The 14,434-nt window shown below is 55.5% G+C and overlaps 1 protein-coding gene across 2 annotated transcripts; it reads right to left on the bottom strand.

Moving 5' to 3' along the window:
* Nucleotides 1–665: 665 nt before the first annotated feature.
* On the bottom strand, nt 666–8,859 carry FHL3 (four and a half LIM domains 3). 2 transcript variants are annotated; one of them, XM_027537770.1, is made up of 6 exons: nt 8,810–8,859; nt 3,089–3,262; nt 2,826–3,000; nt 1,834–2,003; nt 1,536–1,722; nt 666–1,408 (listed from the first exon to the last, which is right to left on the bottom strand). In XM_027537770.1, the coding sequence occupies exons 2-6, from the start codon at nt 3,242–3,244 to the stop codon at nt 1,254–1,256; spliced, it is 843 nt and encodes a 280-aa protein (XP_027393571.1). In that variant the 5' UTR covers nt 3,245–3,262; nt 8,810–8,859; the 3' UTR covers nt 666–1,253. The 2 variants fall into 2 exon arrangements, with proteins under 2 accessions (XP_027393571.1, XP_027393570.1); XM_027537769.1 differs by lacking the exon at nt 8,810–8,859 and adding an exon at nt 8,126–8,338.
* Nucleotides 8,860–14,434: the final 5,575 nt, after the last annotated feature.

The raw sequence follows: 14,434 nt of genomic DNA, 5'->3' as shown, positions 1-14,434 counted from the left end.
GGAGAGGGGAGCAGCGCTCCGCCCATCGCCTCATTTTGGGGGACAGCCCCCCCACCCCCCACCCCCGGGCTCATTCCCGCCCCCGCCCTTGAATCACGGTGGGGCGGGGCCATGACCCATTCATGCCGGGAATCGGATCCAGATGTTCCCGCGGCGCGTGCAGCTGCATCCTTGCCTTTTTTGGCAAAAAACGTGCGGCCGCGAGCGGATCCCGGGCCGCCTCCGCTAATCCTACGAAAGAGGGGGAAGGGGGCTGAGGGTCTGGGCCCAGACTCGGGATTCGCACTGGATGCTCCGCGGGGTTCGTGGGGGGGCTGTTAAGGGAGGGGAGCGACTTGTACCTGGCGGGGAACCCAACACCAGCCGCCCCCGCCCCGGCTCCGGTCCGCAACCTCCCTAAATCCCTCCCTTCCTCACCGGAGGAAAAAGCCCTTTGCCAGCAGGCGGGGGAGGTGAAAGGGAGGTCGGCTAAGCCAGAGAGGGACGGTAGCGGCGGCGGGGATCCCCTTTCTGGGGAGAGATTTCCCACCCCGCCTGGAAGCTTCCTCCTGACCTGCAGGGAGGAGGTGGGAAGAACCTCCGAGTCCCTTGCTGTGCGAAGGAACCTTCCTTGCCCCTCCAACCCGCCTCCGCCCGCTCCCCCCACCTCCAGCCAAACAGAGGCCTTCACTTTCTCATACTGCTTTATTGCAGAATCTGAAACAGGGGGGCGAGCCAAACCCACCCCTCTGCCCATCTCTGGGCAAAATGGAGCTGAAATGAAAAGAGAAAACACTCACAACACGGGATGGGCAAAAACCTGTACCCTAGGACCCCCTACCCAGTGCTGCCCCAGACAGCCCCATCCTTGGGGATCCCAGTGGGACAGGGGTGGGGAGCGTCAAGCCTGAGTATATTCGACTTTTGAGGACTTCTCAGGCACCCAAAGGAGACCTAAAGTCTTTGGAGACAAGTCTACGTTGAAGGGGGATTGGGTCACAGAGCCCTGATTTGGGGAAAGGGCTTGGTCTGGGAAGCAAGCCCGACCTGAAGGGAGAGGACAGAGTTCTGGAGTTCAGGTTTGGGGAGGGGATTTGAATGATGATGAAGGCTCCGGGAGAGCCCAAGTTTGGGGGCCCTGGGTCAGGAAGTACCAGATTGAGGATGCTGGAGTGGGGAGGCTGAATCCTGGAGCCCAAGGGGAGCCCCAAATCGGGGAGAGGCTGGGTCCCAGAGGCCGTCTGGAGAAGGAGCCTTAGTCCCGGAGCCCTGGCTCAGGGCCCTGCCTGGCTGCAACCCTGGCACAGCACTTGGTCTCCGTCCGGCACGAAGCCCTGACCCACCAGGGAGGTGGAGCAGCGGGCGCAGGAGAAGCAGCTGTGGTGCCAGTGGCGGTCTTCGAAGGACACATACTTGCCTCCACCGAGTCCTGGAGGGAGGCTGAGGATTAGCGCTGCCGTCTGGAGGGCGGTCCTGTCCCTTGGCCTCACCGAGACCAGGTCCCCTGCCCCCCCATCTACACCTGACCCACTCCGTCTTTGGACCCCCTGACCCACCTGTGATGGGGCGCTTGCAGCTGCTGCACTTTGGTGCAAAGAGTTCTCCAAAACAGGTCACGCAGTAGGGATCGTCCTCTCGGGAGGTGAACTGCTGCCCTGCCAGGGGCGTCTGGCACCCAGTGCAGACCAGGCATTCTCGATGCCAGGGCTGGTCACGGTATGTCACACCACCCTGCGTCAGCGTCTGTGGGAGCAGCCTCTGTCAGCAAAGCGGGGGGGGCGTGGGGATTCCCACCCTGCAACAGAGCCTTGCTCACCACCTCCCGAGTGCAGTGGAGCTCCACGCTGCCCCCACCTTGCTGCAGCGGGCGCAGCGAGGAGCAAACTTGTTCTCATAGCAGGGCACGCAGTAGTGAGCGCCCTTGTCGGGCACAAAGGAACGGGAACCCAGCGGCTGCTCACAGCCGCTGCACAGGAAGCAGTGCTCATGCCACGTCTGGCCTCCGTACTCCAGCTTCCGGGACCCTGTGGGGAACAGGGGTCCCATCAGAGGCTGTGTCCCAGGCTCCTGAGTGCCACCCTCTGCTACCCTCCAGTAGGGTCCCTGCTGCTCCCGCAGCCTTGAAAGTGGTGTCCATCCATTTTCACCAGGGTCCCCACCTCGTATGTTACACATGCTAACTTTCCCCCAACACCAGACATGCTGGCTAAGCACATGACCTGAGGGTTTGGCCTAAGTGAAGTCCCCACATGTCCCAGAATATGACGACCTCAGCTGCAACCAGGCCTCTAGGTGATGGGCTCGATGACTCAGTACATGCTAAGCAAGCCCTTATACACCAGATGTGATAGTGTGAGCACACACACAAAGACCCCATCTACGAGGCAAGTGAGTCTAATATCTCAGACATGATACATTCAGTACATAGGAAGCCCCGACATATCCTCATCATGCCAAGTTCCACGTGTTCTAAATCCCCACATTCTATCAGCCATGCAGGTCACCACACGTGTTAAGTTCTCTATGTATCTGTCTTTTCTGACTTTGCACACAAGCCCCAATGCAACAAACACTGACAATCTCAGTACACTACGTGTACGTGTGCCAAATGTGTTAAGCCCCCAGGTGTGTATCACGCATGTCAGTCCTTGCACGTGCTGAGCTCCAAAGAGCAAAGAGGCACAACAGATCCTGCACACAGTTTCCAGGAACGTGTGGCATGGCCAGCTCTTTATCAAGCCTCCCTGTACATATCAGACAGGCATGCCAGTCCCACGCACACGCATGGATGCCACACAGATGCCAGGCATGCCAGTCCCACGCAGAGCGAGCCCCTGGGAACATACCGGGCATGACGGTCTCCCCACAGGCAGAGCACTGCGAGGAGAAGGCACTGCAGTAGCAGTCGTTACAGAGCAGCTCGCTGTCCTGGCAGGTGAAGGGCTCGTCGGCTAGGGAGCGCTGGCAGCGGCAGCAGCGGAAGCAGCCCTCGTGGAAGTGGCGGTCTTCATAGAACAGCTCCTGGAGGGAGCGTGGCAAGGGTGCTGGCACATTTGCCCCCTCCTGCCAGCTTCCACCCACTCCCTGCCCTCCGTGGTCCAGTCCTTACCCGTGAGTCGTGTCCGATCAGCTGCTGGCACTCGGCACATGTGTTGGCGAAGGTGTTGTCATAGCAGGGCACGCAGTAGGGGCCATCGTCTGTCTGGATGTATTTGCGCCCGTACAGGGACTCGCTGCATTTGGCACAGTCAAAGGCTTCGCTCATGGTGGCTGTGAGTGAGCCCTGTTAGGGGCACAAGGTGGGGCAGGGGTCACCCCGAGGAGCTGTGGCTTAGCCACATTGCATTAAAAAAAAAGAACAAGAGACTAGGCATAGGAAATGCCAGGTCAGAGCAGATGGTGATGGGGAATGGGTGCTTCTGGGAACGTAAGAGTCCTGTATGTTTATTTCTGTATTTAATGTTGGGGGTGAGGGGGATCAGGAAAAAATCAGGAAGCAGAAGTTCTTTTCTTATCTGGGCCCTGGCAGAACTGGGGGGAGGGGGCTTTTCCTGGGTCAGTGACTCATTTCCTGCCCCTACGTTTAGCCTGAGTTTAGCCTCCACTGTCTTTACTGTCTCCAAAAGGCTGTAGGAGCTGGGGCAAGGAGTCACCCTACCCTCTCCCGTATGAACAGTACTCTCACTGGCTCCTGACTCCCAGGAAGGGACATACCCAGAGCCCTGGAGTGAGGAGCTTTGGGATGACAATGGGGCTGTTTGTACCACCCCCCTCTCCCTGCCTCAATCCCATTCAGGAAACAGCAGAGTGTAAGAAGGATGCTGGGCCAGTGAATGGTAGAGGTGGAGGAGGCTGATGGGAGAAATGACATTGGGCCTCCCTTCCCAGGAGAACCCAGCAACAAGGACTTCAGAGGCTCAGCCCAGGTTTAACCAGGAAGGAAATCCTGCAAGCTGGACACAGCCAAGCTTCCCCAGCTGGACCCTCTGCCCTCACCCCACTCCACTTCCCTCTGCATCTTTGGCCACATCAGCCTGGGCAGCCTTGGCCTGCAACATCTGCAGCAGCTGTGACAGCACAGATGGCCAGCTGTCAGGTTTTGCCAGCAACAGGGGAGAAAAAAGGGAAACGAGATGCTTGGGGACAGAGAGGGGAACAGGCGATGACGCAGTGTGCCCTCTGCCCTCTCTCCTGCAGGACATCACTCCTGGCAGTGCCTGCAGAGCCCCAGAATCTTTCCATCCCCTTGGTCATTATTTCCTTCCCCTTGCCTCTGGGAGAAGACAGCCTGTCTCCAGCTTTTCTAAGGGTTTGGGGCTGGGGGAGTGAAGGGCGAGAGAGTGGGAGCCACTGAAGACATCTCCTCTCCAGTCAGGCCCCCTCTAGGGTGGGGAGTCAGGCAAGGGGGAGCACGGAGAGCTGCTGCTGCAGACACCCAGCCCCCCACCAAACCTCAGACACTTTCCATTTTCTCAGGAACAAAGCATGTTTGTGGGATGAGGTCATCCACACAGCTGCCTCTGCAGCAGGAGCTTGGGGAGTAGGGAGGATTAGGAAGTGGGGTTCCTGGTCCCTTCTGCTGCCCCTTGTTCCCATCTCGAGCCCCAAATTCGGAGCTCCCCACCCCAGCCTTCTCCATCAAGAAGCCTGCTCTCTCAGGACTGGGATCTTGGGTGGAGAGGAACCACCAGGACCCTGGGAAGGGGATCTTCTCACAGCTGCAGATGAATCTGAGGAGCACAAAGGGACCCACCAACCCACTCCCCTCATTAGACCCCAGGAACTGGCAGTCCCCAGAGCCTGGCCTGGCTCAAGCTGAAGAAAAAGCCCTCCTTTTCTCAGCCACCCCCAGCAGGAAATTCTAGCAACAAGCATTGCTCAGACTCGAGGCACCAGCGGATGCCCCAGGCCTGGAGGGCCTGGTTCTTCTGAAGGGGTGACTCGAGCTCGCAGCTACCCTTCTGTCATGGGAGGACACTCAGTTCTTACTCCAGGCCAGGAGCCACCAGGGGCTGGGGTTTTCAGAGTGGAGACTCCTGGGCTGGGGGCTATGCTGGAGGGTGGAGTCCACTTCCCACCATTCAGGCCTAGGTTTCTTCTGGCCCAACATCTGAGGGTGGCCTGGGCTGCCGGCCACTGTGCAGCAGGGGGCCGCACAGGTGGAGAGTAGCCATGCATCACTCTGGGAGAGCCCTGGGCCTTCCCTTCCTTCCTGGCTTGGCCCCCGGCAACCACCTTCCCAGGCCCAGACTAGTCCTAGGTCCGCCCCCTGGGAGGCAGTCACCACTCTGAGACAGGGGCACCCCAAATAGGGAATGGGCGTGGCTTCGGCTTCTCTCCCAGAATTCCCTGGTCCCCTAGTCTGTCCAGCTGGGCTCCGATGAGGACAGAGTGAAGGGCACTCTCAAGGCCCACCTGTCTCTGCCCTTTTTCTGCCCCTCCCCCCTCCCCCTTCCCTGGCAGGGCTGGGGAGCTAAAGGGAGCCTCCATGGCTGGTTGGGGGTTGCGGGGGAGACTGCTCAGTCTGCCAGATGGCGCTCAGCCGCTGCCCTCACCAACACACATACACCTCTACACCTGACTCAGACGCACACTTCTGACACCTCCCCGCAAATCTGCAGCTCAGAATGGCTGGTTAAATGGCTGCAGCCTGTGGTATGTAAAGGCCTGAACTGTGAAATATAAACTTAGGTGATTTCAAGCAAGTCACTTAGGCTCCCTCAGCTTGTTTTCCCATCTAATACTACCTCCTACCTCCTAGGGTTGTTGCCAGACTTGGATATGATGGAAAAAAAAAATCTGATGATACCTGGAAAGCACTTGGGAGATACTAAGTAGTCAGTAAATGGTAGTTCTTAGTGTTTTTATTGATATTATTAGCCCCTTACTCATACTGAGGTCAGACTACAGTTTCTCAGCCAGGCCTGGGTCAGGGGGCTGGGCTGGGACTTGACCTTGACATTCTCAGGGTGGGCCTGGGGAGAAAACTAAAAGGGAACCCCCTAGTTGTGCTGGGGAAACCGAAGAGGCGCAGGCTACGGGGCTCACTGAGACCAGTGGGGGCAAGTCTGACTCCAGTGAACATAATTCTGAAAGCTCCAACATAGGTGTACAGGTATACTCGTCTGCATGCTGTTTTGCCTCTCACAAAGCCCGCCCACCATCTGTGTGTACACACTAAGTCACTCCAGTCGTGTCCGACTCTTTGCATCCTTATGTACTGTAGCCCACCAGGCTCCTCTGTCCATGGGATTCTCCAGGCAAGAATACTGGAGTGGGTTGCCATTCCCTTCTCCAGGGGATCTTCCCAGGATTGAACCCGTATCTCCTGCAGCTCCCACATTACAGGCGGATTCTTTATGGCTGAGCCACCAGGGAAGCCCCTACCATTTATCAGATCACACATAAGGCAGGCAGGATAGGGTATCATCCTCACTTTACAGCTGAGTACAGAGGCCAGGGAAAAGGCAGAAGCATGCCCAAAGTCACTCAGGTATCAGAGAGTCCAGGTCCCCTGCCTCCCAGCTGGGAGCCTTTTCTCATTTCCCTAGAAACGGTGGGGGAGGGGGTGTTCAGCATTTAAGGGGGGGGGACGACGACAGGAGATGCTGGGTGATGTCACTTGTACAAGAGCCTGGCTCTTCTCCCCAGCTGCCGGCCCTGAGACTGGAAGACATCCAGAAGTCTTTCCAAGTACCCCTGCCAACCGCTCAACCCCTTTGCCCCCCTCTACCCCCCACTGTCCATGAGGACCCTGGCCAGGTCCCACAGCTGTGACTCACAATCAGAACTGATCCCTCCTCCCCCAGTTTTCAGGAGTTGACAAGACACTTGAGGGGAGAAATCAAACTCCCCCCGCCTCATCCTTGCTACTAGGCATCAACCCCAAACTCTTCACTCTTTTCTCCCCACCTCCCTCCACCATGGGGGCCTGGGAGTCAGAGCAGTTTGGTAGAAGGGGGGTTGGGAAGCAGGATCCAGCAGCTGCTCTGGGGACAGAAGAGGAACAGTTCATTCACCCCAGGTCCCCCAGGGCTGAAGCAGAGCGTCCAAGACTGGAGTTTAAAAATAAGCTGGGGCTGTCTCCAGCAGTGTGTGAGGCTCCTTCTTGATGTCTTACTGTCTCAGGTCCGCTGCTCTCCTAGTTCTGTTGCCCCACGTCCTCACCTCCCAATCTTTAGGGGCCTGAGTCCTTAGGGGTCTGTCCTGGAAACTGTCACCGTCCCTCCGTGACATCTGTCTCGGTGTCTAACTCTGCTCCGCTCTGGACGTCTGTGTCTGTACTTCAGCAGCTGTCTGTATGTTTCGTGTCTGTATCTCTCCTGTCTGTATCTCTAACCGGCTATCTTCCAACTTCAGCCTCTGTGGATTTCTACCTCCATTCACCCAAGTCTTGGCATCTCAGTGTCTCCAAAGGGTGGAATGTCTCGGTCCTTACCAGTGGCCCTTCTCTATCTCTTAGCATCTCTGTATGTCTGAGTGTCTCTGCCTTCAGTCTCTGGATGTCTCTCTAGGCCTCTCTGAGGCTTGATGACCACAAGACTAATAAAGTTTAAGCTCAGGGGCCCTTCATTTGCGCTGAACCCTCCAAGGCCCTAGACTGGGCCGACAACACGTCTGGGGTCCCTGCATGCTTTTTTCCTAAAGTGTTCCGCTCCACAAAACCTGGGCCCGTCCCAAAGCCTCGGGTCTGCCTCCTGGTGACCTGCGCCCCGGTCTCTGTCCCTGTTTCAGGTATCTCTGCACCCTCCGGTCTAAGCTCGCCGCCGCTCCTGTCCAGTCTCGGTCTCCCGCTCCCACCGGGCTTTCTGGAAGCGGGTTTCTTGAACCCTCTCCCTCGGTCTCTCTCGATTCTCGCTTTTCTATTTCAAACTTGGCCCCCTCCCCCGCCTAACTCGAGTAGCAGCCCCCGCCCCGGCCAGGCGGCCCGGGGCGGTGAGGTCCGGGGGGCGCCCCCGGGGCTCGGCGTCCGCGCGCCACCGGCTCCAGCGGGTTCCCGGCGCCCGCGGCCGGACCCAGGCGGGGCCCCGGGGCAGAGGGCGGGGGCTGCGGCTACCCTTAACCCCCGGCTGACCGTCTGTCCCCTCCCGCCCGAGGGCGGGGGCCGGGAGCGGGGATGGGGAGCCAGGCTCGGCGGGGAGCTCACCTCGAAGCGGGCGGCGAGAGCGGGGCGCGGTGCTCACGCGCGGGGGCGGTAAGGTGGGCAGCCGGGGCCGCGTCCCTCGGCGGCTCCTACCAGCGGGCTGGGCCGAGCCGGGGCCGAGCGAGCAGCCGGCCAGTCTGCCGGCGGCACACGGACTGTGTGGGCGAGTGGGAGCGCGGCCCCAATCCCTCCCCGAGGAAGTGAGCGCGGGGGCCCGCCCCGCCCGGACCCCGCCCCCGGCCGCCCCTGCCCGCGGGGTGCGGACCCCGCCCCCGGTCCTCGTCCCGGAGGCTGGGGGCCAGACCCCGCCCCCACCTTCCTTTTAGACTGGAGCTGGCCCCAGCCCCCTTGGCCTAACCTGGCTCTCCCAGCCTTCCAGGGCCGCCAGGACCCCGCCCCAGTCCCCTCCCTTCAGCTTTTGCTGGCCTCCCTCCCTTCCCCCCCCCATCTCGCCCCCTTCCCCCCCATCTCCCTTCCCCTCGCCGCCCCCAGCAGCTAGCTGTATTCAATCTTAGGCAAGGGATACCCGGAGGCAGCAGACCAAGGTCCATTTGGGGACCGAGAGAGAGTCCTCCTTCGTGTCCACTTCGTGTTACCGCCCCCTCCCAGTTTACCCGCAGGGATCACACTCAGCCCGAATTTGTAAAAGAGGACTTAGGCCAGCCTGGAGGAGGAGGTGGTTTTTACCCTGCTGTCGCGTCCCTGGCAGTGGGAACCAAGATGTTCTCCGGAAACAAGGAATGAAGCAAGGACCCCCTCTCTAGGGCTTTGACCTTCAAAGGGCTTTATTTCACAACTCTAAAGTGGCGAAAACAGAAGTAACCGCCGCCTCCAGCTCATCGTGGAGCAGAGAAGACCTTCCTTGGTCTCCACAGTGCCCAGGAATAGTTTCGACCTTTGAGGCCCAGGGGAGACCCATATCCTAGGCCCCATGACTTCAGAGCTTCTCAAGAAGGGGTGTGAGGAGTGTGCATGGATGGGGCGCTTGCAAGGGGCGATGGAGGGAAGTCCTTCTCCCCGACCTTTGCAGTTTCCAACCTTCCGACTTCCTCCCTGTGCCCTGCCTGGGAGGGAGCACTGGCGCCTGCCAGGAACACAAGGCCCCTCCAGGTCCTTGAGGCCACCCCCCCTGGGATCCTCAGGCTTGTCACTAGGAATAAATAGCCTCGATCTGAAGGGGAGGGGAGGGAGGAGGAGGCTGTGCCCCGCTGTTTGCAAAACAGGAGACAACAAACCAACCCTGGAAATAACCTCAGGGTCTAGAGTAGAAATTCAGGGCCCACAGAGGTGCTCCCATCCCCAGCCTGGGTCTGGCCAAACTCTCAGAGACTCATTCCCTCCCAAACTGGGGCTCCTGCATACTCTGCTTTGCCACTTCTGAATCACATACATATCTGCCTTCCTGGTCCCAAGTCACCCTTGAGGCCAGGTTTCCTTTCAAGACTAATTGCTTATTAATTATTGTTGTTCCTGACACCTACTCTGTGCACAGGGACTGAGTTATTCTGGTTCACCACAGCATTCCCAGTATCTACTCCAATGTCTGGCACTCAACAAATATCTGATGAATGAATGAATCACAGACACTGCTTCCATTTGGACTCCCAAGCTGAGATTGGTTCCACAGGCACGTACTACCTGGAGTCCAGGAGGGAGTAGCCAGTCCAGACTTTGGAATTTGCCTTGCAGGTATAGGAGACTCCCAGCCCTGGGGAGCAGAGGGAAGACTGCCTGGTTGGAGGAGATGGTAAGAAAGGGTTTGCTCTGGGTTGAGGGGACGGTAAAGGTGAGCAGCCTTCAGAAATGGAGTGGTTATGAGTGAGTAAGGAAGGTGCTGGATCAAAGGTACCATTGTGGGTCTTTTTTCTTTTTAGTTGAAGTTGGACCATAAAGAAGGCTGAGCGCCAAAGAATTGATGCTTTTGAACTGTGGTGTTGGAGAAGACTCTTGAGATTCACTTGGACTGCAGGGGGATCAAACCAGTCAATCCTAAAGGAAATCAGTCCTGAATATTCATTGGAAGGACTGATGCCGAAGCTCCAATACTTTGGCCACCTAATGCGAAGAACTGACTCATTAGAAAAGACCCTGATGCTGGGAAAGATTGAAGGCAGGAGGGGAAGGGGACGACAGAGGATGAGGTGGTTGGATGGCACCACTGACTCGATGGACATGAGTTTGAGCAAACTTCGGGGGATGGTGAAGGACAGGGAGGCCTGGCATGCTTCAGTCCATGGAATCGCAAAGAGTCGGACTTGACTGAGCTACTGAACAACAACAATAATTGATTTACAATGTTGCATTAATTTTTGCTGTACAGCAAAGTGATTTGGGGTCTCTGGTTTTACTCAGTTTGAATCTCTGATGAGCAGCCTGAATAAGAGTCAGTGTTTCCTGAGTTCTTACTTTGCACCAGTCCCCGCCTAAGCATTTTACATATATTAATGCACTTGATTATCCAACAGCTTTGTGAAATATGTAATTTTATCCTTAAGGATGAGAACATGGAGGCAGCAGAGAGAGTAAGTACCCTGCCAAGGGTTACACAGCTAGTAACAACAAAACCTGGATTCAAATCCAGACAATCAAATGTTAAAGCTCTTTAGGGCCCACCCCCTGCAAAAACAAACAAACAAACAAACAAACACAGCTAAACAAAGGGAGCTAGCTTAATCATTAGGCTCCATAGCCTCTGTAGTCATTTAACCTCTTGAACTCTCCAACTCTCGTCTGTTCAGAGTGGTGGACTCCCAGTCTCATTGCATAATTGTGAGGAATGGGTGAGAATACACAGTAGGTATTCAAAATGGGGGACACTCCCCCAACCCCCTGCCACCCCCAGCTACCGCCCAACTCCCCCAACACTCTCTTTCCTCGTCAAGTGGTAAGATTCTGCTTCTTGGAATCTGGAAGCCCTGGAAAGTTAGGAAATTTTTGACTTGGCCCAGCCTAAGGGAGGGAGACTGGTGTAGGGCAGGGCTGTATCCTTTCCTCTGTCCATTGCCAGCAGGCTCACATTTCCCTGCTTGCTCTAATTTCCCTTGACACAGGTGGACATGCCCCAGGGAGGTCTAGGGATCAGCCTCATGGACTCCCTGTTCCTGTTCCCCATCAGTCTTCTCCACCCCCCACCCCTCCTCTCGGGAACAGGTGTGTCTGAGCTGGGGCTGGAAGCACAGCCTGAATGCTGGCCAGGCCGACTGGCCTTGGGTGAGTAGGATCTGGTTGTCTCTCCCCTCAACCCTAGAGGTCCCCACCTTCCTTATCTTGGGGTGGAGAGAGGCTTATTCAGGGTCTCCCAGCTGTTCTCTCACCTTGAAAGTTTACAAAAGGAGGCCCTGGGTGCCTGGTGACTGGCAGGCCTCTCATGGTTTCCTCTGGCTGCTGAATCACTCTCTGATGCTTGTAACCACAAGCCCTCCTTCCCCCTAGTGAGAAAACTCCCTTCCTTCTCTGCTTTATTGCTCATTCTTGCCCGCTGGACTGCCTGCAGCCCCTGCAGGCCTCTTATCTGAGCAGACACCCTCTTTCAGATTGCCCAGAAACACCTTCCTCATGACTCCAAGCCTTGCAATGGGTCTGTGGGTGCAGAGGGTGAAATGACTGACTTCTACAGAGCACAGGGAGAACTAAACAATGCTTAAATGCCAATTATACGCAGGGTATCATGCTAAGTGCCAGTTGTTACTTCCTTTGGTTCTCACAAAAGCCATGCCAGCGTGCATGCCAAGTTGCTTAGATTGTGTCTGACTCTTCGCAGCCCTATGAACGGTAGCCCACCAGGCTCATCTGTCCATGGGATTCTCCAGGCAAGAATATTGGAGTGGATGGTCAAGCCCTCCAGGGGGTCTTCCCAACCCAGGGCTAGAACCCGTGACTCATGTCTCCTGCGTTGGCAGGCAGGTTCTTTACCACTAGCGCCACCTGGGAAGCCCCACCAAAGCCATATGAGGTGGTTATTACTGTTATCACTATTTTACTGAGTAGTACAGAGGGCTCAGAGAGTTTGACAAGGTGGCCCCAGATCACAAGCTGATAGGTTGTGGACGTGCAATTCAAATCGAGTGTGCAGAGCTGCCTTCTCCTGAACGTCTCTGCCACTAAATGCCTTCTTCAGGGAAAGTGGCAGGAGCTACTGGGGCTGCTACCTGGTCACTCTGCCTGATAGCTGGGCTTCTTAATTGAGGTGAAGCTTGATAGGGCCAGATCATGAAGGTCCTTGTCTTTTGATCGTCACCGATTAATAACAAGTGAGATTGAATTTTGTTAATGTGGGTGGTCTTAGTTGGGCAAGGCTCAGACTCAGAGGCAGGAAAAACTTTTCACACAGCAGATCTCAGCTACTTTCAGCTTTTACATGCCCACTGGCTTACTGGGTTCACACTTCTGGGGACTGAGTAGAGGTTTTCTGCAGAGCTCCACAGCTGGAGGGGTGAGCCTTGTGATGAAAATGGGTGCAATTACAGAACTCACTGAAGGTTAGCTCTATGTGGGGGAAAAGAAGCCAAATGCCTCTGGAATGTCCTGCTGTATTCAACATTTTCTCTATTCTTACAGGTAGGTTTAGTTATAATAACAATAATAGATCCAACTGTGAATTTGCCAATGAGTGAACACAATATTAAGGACTTTAAACATATTATTTCATTTAAACCTCATAACAATCCTGTAGGTATAATATTATTACCTCCATTTTACCGATGGAGGACCAAGGTTCAATGAAGCTAACTGTGTCTTGACTGGTAACACACCTCCGTGGTTTATGGTCCCAATCATTACATTGTACTGCCCCTGAGATTCTTTCAGCCACACCTTGAGGGTGTGACTTAGAGCTTTGTAACTAGTGCCATAATATGACTTCTCTGTTCAACTATGAGCCCTTTGACAGCCCTATGAGGCAAGCAGTGTATGCTATTATTATCCTTGGCTTATGCATGAGAAAAATGATGCCATTAAAGTCAAGTAACTGTGTGTGTGTGTGTGTGTGCGTGTGTGTAGTTAGGGCAAATTCTGGACCAAAAGATATAAAAAGACCAAAATATCCAACTATCCCTTCCTGGGTTGCAGCAGCAAAAATCAGGTGTTGAGAGCTAAGAAGGCAGGGTAGCCCCCTGCACTCAACACCATAAAGGGGTGGGCAGAACACACCTAAGCAACTCCTCTGGCCTGAACCCTGGACACACCCTTGCCCTCACCCCTAATAAGGCACCAGCCTCCCCTCCCAGCTCTTCCCTAGAAAAGGAAGCTGCTACTTTTTTTTTGCTCCCGCTTGGAGCTACAGGGGCCGCAGTCAAGTCCTGTCTGAATTTCTTGTCTAGCCTCTTGTTCAGTCGTTCTGACTCTTTGTGACCCCATGCACTGCAGCACACCAGGCTTCCCTGTCCTTCAACATCTCCCCGAGCTCGCTCAAACTCATGTTGAGTTGGTGATGCCATCCAACCATCTCGACTTCTGTCATTCTCTTCTCCTCCCGCCTTCAATCTTTCCCAGTATCAGGGTCTTTTCTAATGAGTCAGCTCTTCACATTAGGTGGCTAAAGTACTGGAGCTTCAGCTTCAGCATCAGTTCAACTCAGTTGCTCTGTAGTGTCTGACTTTGCAGCCCCATGGATTGCAGCACTCCAGGCTTCCCTGTTCATCACCAACTCCCCGGCATCAAGCCTTCCAATGAATATTAAGGATTGATTTCCTTTAGAATTGACTGGTTTGATCTCCTTGCAGTCCAAGGGACTCTCAAGAGTCTTCTCCAACACTACAGTTTAAAAGCATCAATTCTTCAGCGCTCAGCCTTCTTTATGATCCAACTTTCACATCCATATCTCTAGTCAGTTTCTGTTGATTGGGGAAGGCCAGGAACCCTTGTCAGTATCAGAGTAACCTGTCCAACGTTATGTAGACAAGTGGCAGAGCAACAGGTGGTTTTAAGGACTCTTGTCTCTCTTTAGAGCGGTCTTCCAGATACACCGGGAAATTCACAAGGCTCCTAGCTTTAAACGTACCGCTTAAATACAGCAAGTGGAACGGCGCTGTAGGAGACCGCGCATGCGCACACTCCAGGCCCAATTCGGTCCGAGGGCTGTGCCAGCCACGTGTTCCCAGGTGCCAACGCGGAGCCGAGCGCGAAGGCGAGGTTTCGGTACACGTGGACAAGCTCTGGCGAATAAGAACAGGAGGTTGTAGAGTCACGAGACTAGACCTAGAGAACTACACTTCCCAGAAGTAGCCTGTGGTGGACGCCTTCACTAGATGACGTATTTCCGGAAAGACAGCCGCTGGATAGGCTGCGGGGAGGAAGTGGGCGGTTCTAAGCCAC

The sequence above is a fragment of the Bos indicus x Bos taurus genome, chromosome 3, assembly GCF_003369695.1.
Source record: "Bos indicus x Bos taurus breed Angus x Brahman F1 hybrid chromosome 3, Bos_hybrid_MaternalHap_v2.0, whole genome shotgun sequence".
NCBI lineage: Eukaryota > Metazoa > Chordata > Mammalia > Artiodactyla > Bovidae > Bos > Bos indicus x Bos taurus.
Note: the sequence above shows the minus strand (reverse complement) of the source record. Positions and strands in the feature narration are given on the sequence as shown.